Source organism: Alosa sapidissima, chromosome 23, assembly GCF_018492685.1.
Source record: "Alosa sapidissima isolate fAloSap1 chromosome 23, fAloSap1.pri, whole genome shotgun sequence".
NCBI classification, from domain to species: Eukaryota; Metazoa; Chordata; class Actinopteri; order Clupeiformes; family Clupeidae; genus Alosa; species Alosa sapidissima.
In genome coordinates, this window is record NC_055979.1 from 512,462 (window position 1) to 528,247 (window position 15,786).

A 15,786-nucleotide genomic window follows, 5' to 3' on the forward strand; every position below is an offset into this window, starting at 1 on the left:
GAGAATGGTTGTGGTACAGGTACAAAGTATTTCCACCCACCCCCTCTCTTTCACATATACACAAACACACAAACTCTATCTCTCTCACGTGTTTGCTTTGTTCATTGTTTGTTTCTTCAATTATTTCCTACTTACTCACTCTCTCCCATTCAGCACAGTGACTACCTCAGTAGTCTCTTAGTGGCTATTAGGGATTATACACACCAATCTCAGGAGGATCAGAATGCTAAAAATACCCACAGGGCTTTGCCCAGGGCGTCTCAGGAGCAGGATAACCTTGTTAAAGTGCCACCTTCTCATGCTCCTGTGACCCCCACCAGACCCAGTGGACCCATTCCCCACAGACTACAGGGGCAGGTGGCCTGCAAACACACTGGGGTGGGAGGTCCATGGGGGTCGCTGGGAGTCATCCAATACCTATATCAGAATCTATAAAACACTCAAGCTACTTCAAGTACTATCTTTAAGTACTACTGTACCTTTACTGTAGATATGCAGAGAATAATGGTGCAGTCATCAAATTGTATTCAATTCTTGTCTGGTCTATACATAATCACTATACACTGTTTTTGTTTTTGTTTGTTTTTTCTTCATGGTTATCTACAGTATGGTGTACTGTAGGTTTAGTGTGGCACCTCGATTATTTTTAGAAATGGGATTTTGAAGGCAGATTTATGTATGGCATCTGTGAAACAAATGACAAGGCGATGAAAAAGCTGAAGATGACACACTCATATACAGAAAATAGTCTGCCTCTGCATCAGCAATGCATCTGTGAACTGTGACATTTCTCTTGTTTTTATTTCATCTGTTTGTGAAAGTTAAAGATGAACTCTTGAATCCGAATTCATAGAGTTGACATGTAGGCCTATAGCAGAGATTTTTTAATGAGGAGACGCAATACTTAAAGAATCATCCATAGAAATGTATGGGGTTAGTTCATAATGCCAATGTCACTTGTGTGTACACATCCTGCCATTTTCTGGTATGTACATAACCACAAATTCACCTGATGTTCTTTTTATGTCAATATGACCTCCCTTACGCATGCCTCCCAATTCATTTGAATAGGAAAATAGCTTCCCAATAACTGCACGGAATGTGTTACCAAGATAGGTGCTGAGTGGGGGCTGACAACATTGTCATATACAATGATGATTTAGTGTTATGCCATTGGTACTAATTATTTAAACCGTAAAGCCCTAAAGAGAGTAGTGACATCAGCTGAACATACCACCAGGAGTGCACTACCCAACCTAAAGGAAATATACATCAGGAGAGTAAAGTTCAGAGTAAAGAAAATCACCAGAGATCCCAGTCACCCCAACAACTGCCTCTTCTCTGCCCTATGTTCTGGGAAACGTTATTGCTGCCTGAGGGCCAACACAGAGAGAGAATGCGGAAAAGTGTTTATCCCCAAGCTATCCAGATACTCAATGAGTGTAGCAGGAGCACAAGCATGTTGGAAACACCTCATGCACTTTAGATATTTCTTGTTCTTCTCCTCTTCTTTTTCTATTTATTTCCTTATTTATTTACACATTGCACAGCCATGGAGACAGTGGGCAAAGCATTTACTACATATACTCTGTATAATTAATTGTATGTGACTATGTGTATGGGCCTATTACTTTCACTATTGACTGACAATGGGTTACCATCGAACACATAGCCTGAAAAGAGAAACACTTACCCCAACAATGTTCGAATGACTGAATAAAAAACATTTATCCTGCAGAGGAGTTGCTGCTTACATCTTGTGATAGTGCGTCTTCAGCTGTGCTTCATATGCCCCTTTCGCTATACCAAGGTTTTCTTGGTCAGTGGCGTAATGCTTTTTAGATGGTGTAAGATAGCGATTTTAGATAATGTGTCAGACCCCACTTTTGGTCGTTAATTGCCACACCACTGAGCGCATTGATCAATAAAAAAAACGGGCATGGTGAAAAACTAGAGTGTACAATAGGAATATGCTTTGCGTCGTGATGAGAATATGCTTTGCGCTGCACTTTTGACCATCATAATAAAGCCCATAGGGTGAGGATGTGGTTAGATGATTCAAAGCTGATACTCAAACCAACAAGTAACTAAACCACTATGTTCTTGTTTTTTCAACCACTATGACACATAGTGTGCCATGGAAAAATTGAACTTAATTGGTCCAAAAAAAATTAATCTTAAATTGTGTCAAAAAAGTATTCATAATCATATTGCTATGATTATGAATACTTTTTTGATGGTTGTATACAGTCAATGGAATGAAATGTTTAGAAATACCCTATCCTATTGTTAATTTACAGACAAAAAAAGAGCTCAATTTCATGGAGGCTAGCTGTTTAGTAACATTAACCTCTCCCTGATGAGTTTGCTCACCTTGGAACAAATGGATGATGTGGTCCTCAGCCAATGTCTGTTCCTTTTTTATAGTTGAAAAACTACAGGGCTACATGTGTAATTTTGTGTTTGGTACAAAACATGAATAAATAGGACAGCTGTAAGCATCTTATTTACATATCCTTTTCCAGGTGTTTATTTCACTGAAAGGGTTTTGTATGATGGCGGTTACAAGGGACCTGCATTTATTAGTCTTGGATATTGTTAGATGTTTTAGGCTATGCTATGTTTCATTTTTGTAACAGAAAAAAATATTGCAGTATAATCTATCAAGGTGTGCAGGCTCCTCTCTACCTAATACAGCGGGGAAAATAAGTATTGAGCACATCAACATTTTTTTCAGTAAGTATACTTCCAGTGAGGCTATTTGCATTGAAATTTTCTATTGGCTATTGAAATTTTCACCAGACATTAGTATTAACTTAGGTAATCCACACATAAAAAAATCCAAACATTAATGTCCATAAGTAGAGTTATGAGCAAAAAAGTGGAATAGCACAGGGAAAAAGTCTTGAACACGCTAAGAAAAAGCAGTGCACCAAGGCAAGGAATGGCCAGGAATGAGCTGGAATCTATACTCAGTTAGAGAGTAATTATCCCTCATATCTGTGCAAATTAATATAAGATGGATTAGTACATCGAGCTACAATGAGCTATAAAAAGGTTTTTCATTACCAAGGTGTCACACAAGAAACATTTCATAATGGGTAAAAGCAAAGAGCTCTTCCAAGACCTTTGCAATATTATTGTTGTAAAACATATCAGTGGAACTGGTTACAGATGCATTTCAAAACTTAAGAATCATCCAGTAAGCAGTATTGGAGCCATTATCTGCAAGTGGAAGGAACATTACTGCATCATCAATCGGCCATGCACAGGATCTCTTCACAAGATTTCTGACCAGGAAGTCAGAAGGATAGTCAGAAGTGTAGCCTAAGAGCCAAGGACCACTTGGAGAAAGCTCCAGAAAGACTTGGAGGCAGCAGGTTCAATTGTTACAGAGAAAATCATAGGTAATGCACTCCACCGCCATGGCCTCTATGCACGCTCACCCCGCATGACTCTATTACTGAAGAAAAACATGTCAAAACTCGATGAAAGTTTGCTACACAACATTTGGACAAGCCTATTAAATACTGAGAGAATGTATTCTGGTCAGGCGAAAGAAAATGTTAACTTTTTGGATGTCATACTACACACCATATTTGGAGGAGAAATTGCACTGTGCATCACCCTAAACATATCATACTAACAGTGAGGTTTGGAGGTGGAGGCATCAAGGTGTGGGGCTGTTTTTCATCTCATAGTACTGGCAGACTTCACACCGTTTCACAAAGCGATTTTTCCTGGGAGAATCTTGCCATCCACCAGGACAATGAGTATGAGACGTGGCTATACCTTCCAGCAGGACAATGATCTAAAGCATTCAGCAAAGGAAACTCTCAATTGGTTTCAGAGAAAGGAAATCAAGGCCCTGACTAATCCAATTGAACAATTTTGGAAGTTACCTAAAGATCAGGATTTACAAGTGGGACCCCTGGAATCTTCAATATTAAAAGACTATCTGTTTAAAAGAATGGGCCAAAATCATACCTGAATACTGCAACTGATTAGTTTAGTCATACAGGAAATGCGTTGAAGCTCTCATTACAAATAAAGGGTTTTCCACAAAGTATTTAAGAAATTTCAGTAGGCGTGTTCAATACTTTTTACCTGTGGCATTCCACTTTTTTACTCATAACTCTACTTATGGACATTAATGTTTGGATTTTTTAATATGTGTGGATTATCTAAGTTAATACTAATGTCTGGAGAAAATTTCATGTGAATAGCCACACTGGAAGTATACTTACTGAAAAAAATTTTGATGTGTTCAATACTTATTTTCCCCGCTGTATGTTTCATTTTGGATGTTGGTGTGCAGTGTGATTTTTTTTGGGTGTCAAAAATGTGCAGTGGTAACTTGGCGTTCAAAATTCTAGTCAGTATATGAGTCTTTGGCCAATCAGAGATTTCAAACGAACGAGGGAACAACATGTCACAATGCAACACGCTGTTTTCCCTTGATGAAAGTGAAACCATGAGTTTTCCCACGTATGAACTTTGGCCAAAGTTTTCAGAAATGATCGTTTTCAGTGATAAAACCTCATTCTTGCAAACAAAATCAACCTAAGCATGCTCAAATGACGTGATAGACGAGACACTGTTGCTCACCTGTCCATCTTCGTAAAGCCCAATTTGATTGGTCCAAACAGCTCTGATTCGAGCATAGTTGCTCCACAAAGGAGCAATGCCAGACCGAACTTCCCAACCTCAAATGTTGTGGGCGGGGCTAAGTTCGGCTGGCACCCAGGCTAGTGCAGTGGCACAAAAAAGTTGAAAAACACACTGCTTTGTTGCTAGATCAGTCTGTGTTGCATGACTTGCATGGATTTGTGACCCTGTCCCGTCTGACTCTATATGTCCCAGGGAGAACTGCCTGATGCCAGTGAGTCCAGAGACGTGCCTGCTGGTGCAGTCCTACCTGATGCCTTCGCGCCACTTTGTTGCTCATGCCTACGCTCAGCTCAAGACTGGCCTGCAGACACAAGAGAGGCACCTCTTCCTCTTCAACGACATTCTCCTCATCACAAAGGCAAAGTAAGTGAAATGAACAGGGGGAGGGAGAAAAAGAGAGAGAAGTGCATATAAATTGAGTTTCAGTGGTGATTTCATTCTAACCCGGACTCCCAAACGTTTGTTTCCCCATGGGATGGCCGCACAATAGAATATCTCCCTCCAAGTGGATGGATAATTGAAGGATGACGGACATAGAGAGAGAGAGAGGAGGGGGGGGGGGGGGGACAGGAAGTAACAGATATATACATAAACTGTAAGCAGTGAAAAGGGGCGAATTATGATTAGAAAAGCAAACAGACATCAGGTCAGGAGATGCCCCAGAAAAAATAAAGAAACAGAGAGCGCAAGAGAGGAAAGTGAGGCGATACCCGTAGCGCCTCCACCCTCCTCTCTCTTCCCCTGCTTGATAGCTCTCATGGAATCAGCGGTCCACATCCCCTTTTATCCCCTTCCCATGGTGCCTCCTCTTGGCCCGCGTGCTCCCAGTGTGGTAATTACCACCCAGTGGGCTAATTAACTCGATCTGCGCACGGCACGGGATCAAAGCCGTCGCCTGCCTATGAAGTCAGAGAGGCCCCCAACCCGGTGAGCTTATCACACACGCAGTGTTAAGGTAGCGGCCCTGAAGGCACTGCCTGAAAGCCTCTGACTGTCACACACACACACACACACGTTCCTCACAACTCTCCTCTTCCCCCGAATAAGGATTTGGGACTGTGTGGAGTGGAAGTAGAGAGAAAGGAAAAGTGATTGGGGGATGGTGGTGAGTGGAGGATAAGGGTGACAGGAGATCCAGTGGCACATGGGGGGAAGAGGAGGGAGTTTTGATGGGGGTGGGGGATGTGGTGATGGCTAGGTCATGTGTAGATTTGGGCGCTGCCGCTCACCGGTCAGCTTTTGGCTGGGATGACCTACATCTGCTGTCACGAGTGCCATGGAAGAGGGAGAGGGCTGCCCCCTTTCACGTGCACGACACACCGTACTGCATGGAGGCTGGCAGTGTCAGATGAGAGAGAGAGAAGGGTCAATATTGTGGGACCGTGAGAGTTTGCCAAACCATTGATTTCAACTCCCTTGCTCCCTTTCTGCACAAGCACACACACACCCCTGCCCCATTGATCTCTCATCGCTTTGGAGATTTGGATTAAGTTCAAATATAGAGAGAAGAGGGCTGGCAGTGAACTGCACATGATCTAATAGCACAGTCAGTATGTTTACATGACAATCAAAACCAAACTTTTTAAATGCATGTAAACCTGTTAGTCAGACTGAAAATGGACATAATCAAAGTTCTTTTAGCCGGACTAACACACTCAAATAATGCGATATTAGCCTGAGTAACTCCTGCATGTACTGTACACGGTCAAGCGGACTCAAGTTGGACTGTGGTAATCACACATACATGTCTCTGGATAACACTTCAGTCTTCAGCCTTTTAAGCTAACAGGCTACCATCTAGTGTAGCGGAGTGTGACAAAATGTTTCACTGTGTGACCGTGTGTGTCTGACAATGACAAAGGGGGAGAGAAGTAGGCCTTCTTTGAAACACTAATACTGTAAATACAGTGCACAGGAATGTGTGTTTGAGTTGTTTTATTTCATGTGTTTGACTGAGTTTGACTGCAATGTTGTTATGTGTAAATAAGTGTGTAAGAGTGTTGTGCCTCCACCTCAGATCATCCACCCACTTTAAGATGAAAGCACAGGCCTACGTGTCTCAAATGTGGATCGCCAATTGTATGGACGAGGTGTGTGAGGGCAGCACCAGCCAGGAGAGGAGCTTCGTCATGGGCTGGCCCACCTGCAACTCTGTGGCCACCTTCAGGTAGTAGTGGTCTCATTGTCAACATATCTAGGAAGTATGTTCTTTATCATGTATATCGAATCCAGGTTAACAGAGCAACAGCTCCTTATGAAGTTGCAACTCCTCAGGCCAAAGCTATGACTATTTTTCCTGTGTAGTGTTCTTTTGTCACTGAAATACTGAAATACCATGTTACAATGGTTTACTTACTGAATATTAAGGGCTATCAAGTACACGTCAAAGTGTTAACAAAACCATCTCTACAGTATCCAATTTGACTGAATGGGAAATTCAGTTTAAACCGATTAAGCTTAACTGGTCAATTCTGTTGAAGGGCTCGGTGTTTGGACATTTGTCATTAGTTTGACATGGCTTACATAACCTTATTTGATAAGATATGTATGTTAATAATGGCATTTATGTGTATTTTTACTGTATAGAGATGTAGTGGTTACGTCACAAAAACAGAATGTTGACCCACAAGCAGGAAAAATTACGTTCTGAACAGTAGCCTGTATTAGTGGATCCCCTCACCACATAACCCACTACCAAAACACACTGGGCAATTCCATGCAAAGGTCATCCTTACCATGGAAAAAAAAGTTGTGCATACGCAAATAGAACTGTTGTTAAAATCTTCATTTAGGTCTATATTTTATTGTTTGTAACTGATCTGATTGAATTTGATGGAGAATTACACTCTTTTTTTACATCATAAATATGGTGTGCAACCAGAAACAACATTTTCACATGGTAATATTATACATATTTAAAAAGTGGATAAATGGACCCAAGGTTCAAACAAATTGTGTCATTTGACAAATTCCAGATTGACAAGGGAATGGTAGAGCAATGTCTATGCTCAGCTTGCCTTTAAGAGCACAACTCCTTACATTTGTAAGGCTTTTGTTTTTAAGTCAACAAGTTCCATGGCCATGTCACATCCATAACGTTTTATAGGAAAAGTTTATGCTACACATACAGTGTTGATGCGACAATGTCCATAGTGTCTGTGCAAAGCTGATTTATATCAATGTAAAGTGTGATGACCAAATTGTGCCCCTTTCTTACTTTTAAAACCTTTAATGGTGCGTTATGGATGTGACGTTATGGATGTTACATAATGTGAATTTACAAGACTGGAGACTTTATTATACCTCAAAGCCGATAAAACGTCTGTTCTGGTGGCATGTCAGTTTCAACGCATTTCACCTTAATGTTTACAATTGACATTTCAAAGATTAGGTTGATCAAAACCACAGGGAGGCCTTGCCTAACCATAAGCAAAACAAACATAATATTAAAATACCTCCAGTGATTAGCCTAGCCATAGCATATTTTCAAGTGGCCTAATAACGAAAATCTGAGCGATTATCTTCCTGTAACTGTCATACTGTTGTTGTACAGTAACTGGATTATCGTGTTAGCTGGTGAAGATGGCTGACTTTGCAGCTGGAGTTAACATAGCAACCTCCTTCTGTTGCAGATCTGTTCAGCCTGCCGTTCACAGCTGCTTAACACAGTTTAATTTTAAATGTGACGCGATATGCCAGCATTTGAAGTGTCAGGTCCTCTGTAGCTAATACCCACAGAGTAACATAAGTAACGGCAGCAATAAACTAGATGTACCGCATAGCGGTACAAAATATGACCGCCTCTCAGTCCTGCATATTCTCTTCGCAAAAATAAATCACGCTTGTCAATTTGTCTCCATTTCCTACTCCTGCAACTCATGTGCATGTAAATGAGTGTGTGCATATGTGAGTTTACTTTTGTTTATAAGTGTGTGTCTGTGTGTGTGTGTGTCTGTGTGTGTGCATGAGAGTATGCATGCCTGTATTTGTGTGTTTATGTGTGTGTGTGTGTGCGCGCGTGTTTGCATGCGCACATGCTTGCCTGTCTGTATGTGCGTGCGTGTGTGTGTGTGTGTGTGCATGCGTGCATGTACTTTATGTGTGCAAATCACAAATGAGTGGGTATGGGTTTGGTTGATGCGGGCTCTTGAGACTAACATACCATAAATATTTTGTCATCTTGGGTGCAACGGTTCAGGTAGGGATAGTTATTTAGGGGAGTGGCCCTATATAATAGGCTACCCTCGGTGGAGAGGTGGGGTGTTGGTTAACATCTGTGGTTTTTTGTCCCAAAATGCATGATACGGAGCCCAGGAGGTATCATTCCAATATACGTTTGTGTATTGAGAGAATGTGGGCTCATTTTAGTTAATTGTGCACTCATTTTACTAAATTCTGGTCTCATTTTACCATATTGTGTGCACAATTTAGTATATTGTGAGTTTAGTTTACTAAATCGTGTGCACATTTTACTAAATAGTGCGCTAATTTTACAAAATTGTGCTCTCAATTTAGTAAATCATGCATATATTTTACTAAATTGTGTGCTTTACAACAATTAAAATGAGAACAACATTTTGTAAAATGAGCCCACTATTTAGTAAAATGTGCACACAATTTACTAAATCATGTGCACAATTTACTAAATTGAGAACATAATTAAGTGCTTTCAGTGCAAATATTCAAATTAGTTAACGTTTTCAGTCAACTTCATGGCTGATTTAGGCTAAAATAGTGTTTGTAGAGCTGCAATGAATGAACTCAACTGACAACAAGTAAATCCACTGATTCGGTCATTGAGGCTCTCTATGAAAAGGTACTTTGTCTTTTTTTTTAAGTTTATTTTTGTATTGCAGGGTACAGTAGCCTAATTACCTAATGTTTTGACAATGTAGTTTTTCCCACAGGTTTGCCGTTTAAACTCCAGTTAAAGGTGCTCTATGCGATGTTGGGCAAAGTCACTTCTGTTGACGTTCAAACAAAACAGAGCGCTAGTTGTGAATAAAGCTGCAGTCTCACACCAGTTGTCTTGTATTAATTTTGACCACAAGCTCGCTACTCCCTCCCCCTCCCTCCCGTGCAATGGAAACTCTCCTGAACACGCATCTAGTCTGTGATTGGCTGGAACAGTTTGTTATGTTTTTATGGTCCAGGCTGACCCAGGTTGTTTTTTTTGCCTTTTTGGACCCTGGGCTGTCCACAGAGACTGCGTTTTTACAGTGTATTCAGGGCACAGGCAGCTAGCAGATAGATGGTGAGGGGATGTTTGCTGTATGTGACAAAAAATGTTTTAGCTTAGAAACCGTGTAACATTGCTTAGAGCACCTTTAAAAGACTGGTGCTGCTCTGAACTTTCCTGCCAATACTGGTTTATGATGTCAACCGCTACATCTCAATAGATCCACATCATATACATATATACATTTTCTATTGCAGCACCGTGGAACAGAAAGAGAAGTGGTTGTCTCTTATTAAAAGGTAAACTCACTTAACACGCCACGCCACTCAAGTTATCTTTTTAAAGCATTAAACACAATAAAATATGCTTTTCATGTTAGTATATTTTCCAGTAAAACACAACCCTATCCTATTCCATGATAGTCAAATGCGAGAAGAGAAAGAGAAGGATAACCCAACAACCATCCCACTGAAAGTGTTTGCGAAAGACATCGGGAACTGTGCATATGTAAGCTTACCTCTGGTTAACCTTCTCCTGAAGTGCACGTGGGGTCACATGTTCACCTCTAACCGACTCCCTCTGCTCTGCTCTCCTCTCTCTTCAGACTAAAACCTTAGCTGTTAGCAACTCTGACAGTGCCAGTGAGGTCATCCGATTGGCCCTGCAGCAGTTTGGCATCGTGGTAAGTGTTGTTTGTGTGCCACTCACATGCCCACTTGGCTGTGGCGGTGGGCGTGGCCAAGTCTGCTGGTTCTGACTGATCCCACTAATAGTTGATTTGACTTTTATTTGGCTTTTCTGTTCCATTGTTATTTGCATGCTTTTTATTTCTTTTAAAAGCTTCAGGTGTTTCACACAATGTGAAAGGTGACACTATGAATATACTTGGGATGGTTGTTGTGGGGGATGCCGTGGCCTACTGGTTAGCACTTCGGACCTGTAACCGGAGGGCTGCCGGTTCGAACCCCGACCAGTAGGCACGGCTGAAGTGCCCTTGAGCAAGGCACCTAACCCCTCACTGCTCCCCAAGCGCCGGTGTTGATGCAGGCAGCTCACTGCGCCGGGATGAGTGTGTGCTTCACCTCACTGTGTGTACACTGTGTGCTGTGTGTGTTTCACTAATTCACGGATTGGGATAAATGTAGAGACCAAATTTCCCTCACGGGATCAAAAGAGTATATATACTTACTTATACTTATACTTAATTAATTAATAAGTAAAGTTACTTCAATGTAGTATAATTTGTTACACTCTGGGGTCTACACACACAGTCTACTTTGTGTTTGTAGTCTACCATGTTGCTATTATTATAATTGCTTATGATGGTGAAACTAGGCTAAAACCTCTGTGTCACTGTTGTTGTTCCTGCAGGGTAGTGTGAAGGATTATCAACTGTGGGTGAGCTCTAAGAGGGATAATGCCCCCTATCCTCTCATTGGTAAGATCACAGTCGGTGTCCTTCATACTCCACCTCAGCCTTAACAATCACACAACTCCTAGGCTGCTATCTCAAACCCATGGGAAAGAACACAGAATTCATATACTGTAGCTGTTTCGTACAGTAGGCATACATTTATGGCTGCCGTTTCACTGCAGGGCTTGTTTCTGAGTTCAGATTTTTCTTTTGCCTCTCCCTATTTTTTCCAATTGTGCTTTTTCCATGTTCATAATACTTATCCGATCTGTGCCACATGTTAGCAAGAAACAGCAACAGATGAGTCTGGTCAGTAGTATGACCACTGTGTGTGTGTGTGTGTGTGTGTGTGGTGTGTGTGTGCGTGTATTTGTGTGTGTGTGTGGGTGGGGGGTGGGCTGTTCGAAGGTGCTCTTAAGGGAGGGTGGGATGAAAAGCAAATATTTCCTCAGGGGACAAGCACATCCCTTTCACACCATTTCCCTTCTTTAACAGGTCATGAGTTCCCTTTTAGCATCCAGATGAGTCATCTCCAAAAACCGTCAGCCTGTTTGGGCGACCCCAAAGATGCTAGCACGCACACTGACACACAGGTGAAACTGCTCCTAGATCAGCTCCAGAGTGATAACCATTGCCAATTCATCCTCAAGCCAAGTCGTGTGGTCATGGGGCAGTCTTTCATGGGTGAGAGGACTGTTTTGGTTTAACTCAAGATTTGTTTGAGTAAATGAGTCTAACACTTAAGACATGGACATCTCAGATTTTTCTGAATGCTGTTCAGTGAATATGTACTCAGTTGAGTTACTCAAGTCATCATCTTTTTTGTCAACTCTTTTCTCCTGCTATCTGTTGGACCCTTCTCCCTGTACTCTGCTATAGCAGAGCCTGGTCAGAAGTCCTACAAGAGGAGACGTTCCCTCATCAGCTGGGCTTTTTGGAGAGGATCCACCAATCAGCTGGATGACCCACCCCTAAACCCACTCTTCTCTGCACCTGGTCAGCTTTTTGGTCTGCCACTCAATGCAGTGTGCCATGATGATGCTCTGCCAAGGCCAATTATGGTAAAGTTGGACACATTGTCGCAACTTTTTGCAAATTTTCAGTAGGAGGATAAATCAATACATTGCGTTAAACATCTTTAGAATACAGTACTCACAAAAAGTCAGGGATATTTGGCTTTCGGTGAAATTTCAGGATGAACCTAAAATTCATTATAACCTTTACAGATGAACTTAATGTGATCTTCTCTAAACTTTTGAATGCGCATGTCCAACAAGGATACAAGGAGGTTTATTTGTCACATACATTGCAATGCTAACGTAAAGCATGTAGTGAAATTTCTTTGGTGTTTAGCTTTTTCTGTGCAAGTGTGAAGAAAGAAAGATAAAGAAATATTTCAATAAATAGCAAGAGAGAATAAAAAGTGCAGTGTGTGTACAGTCCATGTGCAAGTGTGTAAAAAATAAAAAAGTTTATATAGTCTTGTGTGTGTTCAGGATACGGATTGCTTGAGGATAGAAGCTCCTCCTCAGTCTCTCTGTTCTGGTCTTGTAGCAGCAGAGATGTTTGCCGGACCTCAGTCTTTTGAAAAGTCCATGATCAGGATGTGACATGTGACAGTTCAATGTTTCAGTACTTTCTGAACTGAAACATTAAATTTCACCCGAAGGCCAGATATCAGATATCCCTAACGTTTTGTGAGTATTGTATGTACTGTCCGCTCTCAAGAATAATGCAGTATACTTTGCAAAGTGTACTTTTCTGAAATTATCTCAACATTCTTTCCATATCTGTCTCTTTTTTTCTGTCCTTGCCCTTATTGTGTCTCTATCCAGAACATCCTGGTGTTCTTGTATCAGGAGGCTCCATTCACTAGAGGGATCTTCCGGCGCTCTGCTGGAGCCAAAGCGTGCCGGGACCTGAGGGATCGGCTGGACTCCGGCTCCCAAGACGTCTCACTTGTGCACGAGTCTATCTTTGTCATCGCTGCTGTCCTGAAGGTCTGTTTGTCTTTTAGGCACCACTGATTTTGTCTGCTTTGTGTCCATTTACAGCATTTGGGTCAAATTTCAATTACAGTGAAAAGATCCAGTGAAGCACTTGTCATTTGCCCTTTCCTTTACTATGTGCTGTCTAGATGCAGAAAATACAACTAAACAAAATACTGGATGAGAAATAGTATTAGCTTAACAAATTGAACATTTCTGTAGTAATGTACACCAAAGGCAGTAATAGGTGGGTGCAAAATACTTTTGTATTGCTAAGGTATGCAGTTGTCATTTGGAGACCATATAACAACAATGTTGTGTGCAAATGGCCTCTATTGTGAAGTGTAACATCAGTGAATATGAGTGCATTAAAGTTCCACAAGCCATCTATTGATTTACGTATATTGGTTTGAATATATTTTGCAAAAAGGCTGCTTTTAAGATTAGAGACATGCCTCATTTAGATCCATTTAATCAGAGATTATATGTGATATGTTGCATAAGCCTCTGTCTAGGAAAATTATGTTGTGGCTTATCTCTGTACTGGCTTCAGTAAATTAATTTACTTGGCTAACTGTGTATTTTGCCTTTGGATGATCCTCATTGCTCAAATCATGACCAATCATTTTCAGTATAACTTACGTAAACTGCTTGCCAAATACTCGCTAAATACTCTATGTGCTAAGCCAAACTGAAGTTCAATAGTCCACACCACCGTGAACTTAATGGTATTACTAACAGGCATACAGTCTTCTGCAGCACAGTCTTCTGTCCCAGCCATTTAAAAAAAACATGCAAAAGTACTATCAAGTAGAAAAAGGGATGAATTATACACATAAAATGATGAGATTCCATGTAGCTCACATCCTAGGCTAATTAACTCACACACAACATAAAATTACAACGATAAATCATTTTGAAAACGAAATTGAAAAATGGGGATCAGGTCTGGGCTAGGCTATGTGGTTTGTGTTAGAATTCAAGCTGATTTGTGGGGGAGAAAATAATATGGAAACAGGGACATGGCAATAATCCAGCAAGAGGTCATGAAAATATTTATTTTAAGGCAAAGGCTATTTACACCCTGGTACAAATATCAATGTATCTATTCATACCAAAGAAAGTGTATGTACCAAAGAAATATCAATGTATCTATTCGTACCAAAGAAAGTGTATGTACCAAAGAAATATCAATGTATCTATTCGTACCAAAGAAAGAAAAAAACGTTATACTACAGGAGACCAACACCACCATCTGAAATGTAATCAAATGTGAATAACGCACACTGAGTGGTTTGTCCAGGTGGTTTTGTGTTTTTCGTTAGTGGCGTGTACTATCAAAAGCTTCCACTTACTGCACCATACTGCAGTGCCGTAGGGCTGAATTCTCACAAATCTTGTTGGAAAGGTGTAGCACAGGCTAAAGAAGCCTCATTAATTTTTGGAGCCGATCAGACTCAAAGGGAACTTTGTTCTCACGAGAGCACAATGGAATTGTCTCTGCGAGACACACAGGCAAAGAGCAATGATGCACGTTACTTTTACCCCAACATTCCGGGAACCAGCTAAACTGATGAAGACAGCGCTGCAACGTTGGAGGACAGTACACATTGGTCGTAGTGTTGTCAGATTGCGTCGAAGTCCGAAATCATTCAGAGTAAACATGGTCTAGTGTTATCCAATTGCGTGCAGTGAGATTTTTAAATGCATGCTTGTTGCCTTGTTTTCCAGGCTTCTATTTTCTCGCAATGATAGCGAAAGAGAAACTTAGTGCCCTTTTATTTTAAATGAATATGTGTCATTAATTTCTTTCACATGTCTTACAACATAAATAATGCATTCATATGCTAGTAGTAATGTCAGAAATTAACCTGTTTATAGGCCTCTTAGAAATGGTTGTTGCATCTTGCATGTTTTATTTAGATGCACACTCAATCGCGCATCCATGCAGGCAAAACATAGGACTCAAATGTGGCGACGGCACACAAATTGGAAAAAATGTTTACAATGCACTGGCGGTGACAGCCTACAGTTAATGTGAATTGTGGACAATAACCAAATAAAGGAATTTGCACCTCTATTCATGAAATAAAGGATGTAGTAGTGTTTCTACATGTTGGAACAAAACATAATTTTTGTCAGAAACCAGCCTATAATGCATGGAGTAACGTAAGGTGAGTCAGACAGAAGAGGGGCTTGTCTTTGTAGCCAATTCCTGAATCTTGTCACTTTCAACATTAACTACATTAAAATTGTGTGATTAGCCGTCAGCATAATAAAATACAAATACAAAAAAATTTTAGGCTATAGGTCCAAACCTATGAATCTAAGCCTTAGTTTAAAATATGTGTAATATAGACATAAACAAAGAAACTCTACTCATAAGATACTCATAAAGTTTGGAGACAAATGGAGTCATACCACAGGTCTGTGTCCAGGGATGGATTACTAAATGGGCCTACTGGGTCCAAGAGCTCAGGGGGCCATGAAGCCCAAGCCTTTGCGTGAAGTTGCTTCTTCTCCACCCTTCTCTT

At 40.9% G+C, this 15,786-nt stretch overlaps 1 protein-coding gene across 2 annotated transcripts in view; it reads left to right on the top strand.

The window, feature by feature from the left end:
• Positions 1–15,786, top strand: part of arhgap20 (Rho GTPase activating protein 20) — a 38,315-nt gene that overhangs the window by 11,936 nt on the left and 10,593 nt on the right. The window contains exons 3-11 of one of the 2 annotated variants that reach the window (XM_042080117.1): positions 4,864–5,034; positions 6,689–6,838; positions 10,108–10,149; positions 10,273–10,357; positions 10,455–10,532; positions 11,222–11,288; positions 11,760–11,948; positions 12,144–12,325; positions 13,100–13,264. In XM_042080117.1, the coding sequence (XP_041936051.1) occupies positions 4,864–5,034; positions 6,689–6,838; positions 10,108–10,149; positions 10,273–10,357; positions 10,455–10,532; positions 11,222–11,288; positions 11,760–11,948; positions 12,144–12,325; positions 13,100–13,264 (1,129 nt within the window). The remainder of the gene's footprint in view (positions 1–4,863; positions 5,035–6,688; positions 6,839–10,107; positions 10,150–10,272; positions 10,358–10,454; positions 10,533–11,221; positions 11,289–11,759; positions 11,949–12,143; positions 12,326–13,099; positions 13,265–15,786) is intronic. The other variant, XM_042080118.1, reaches the window with a different exon arrangement.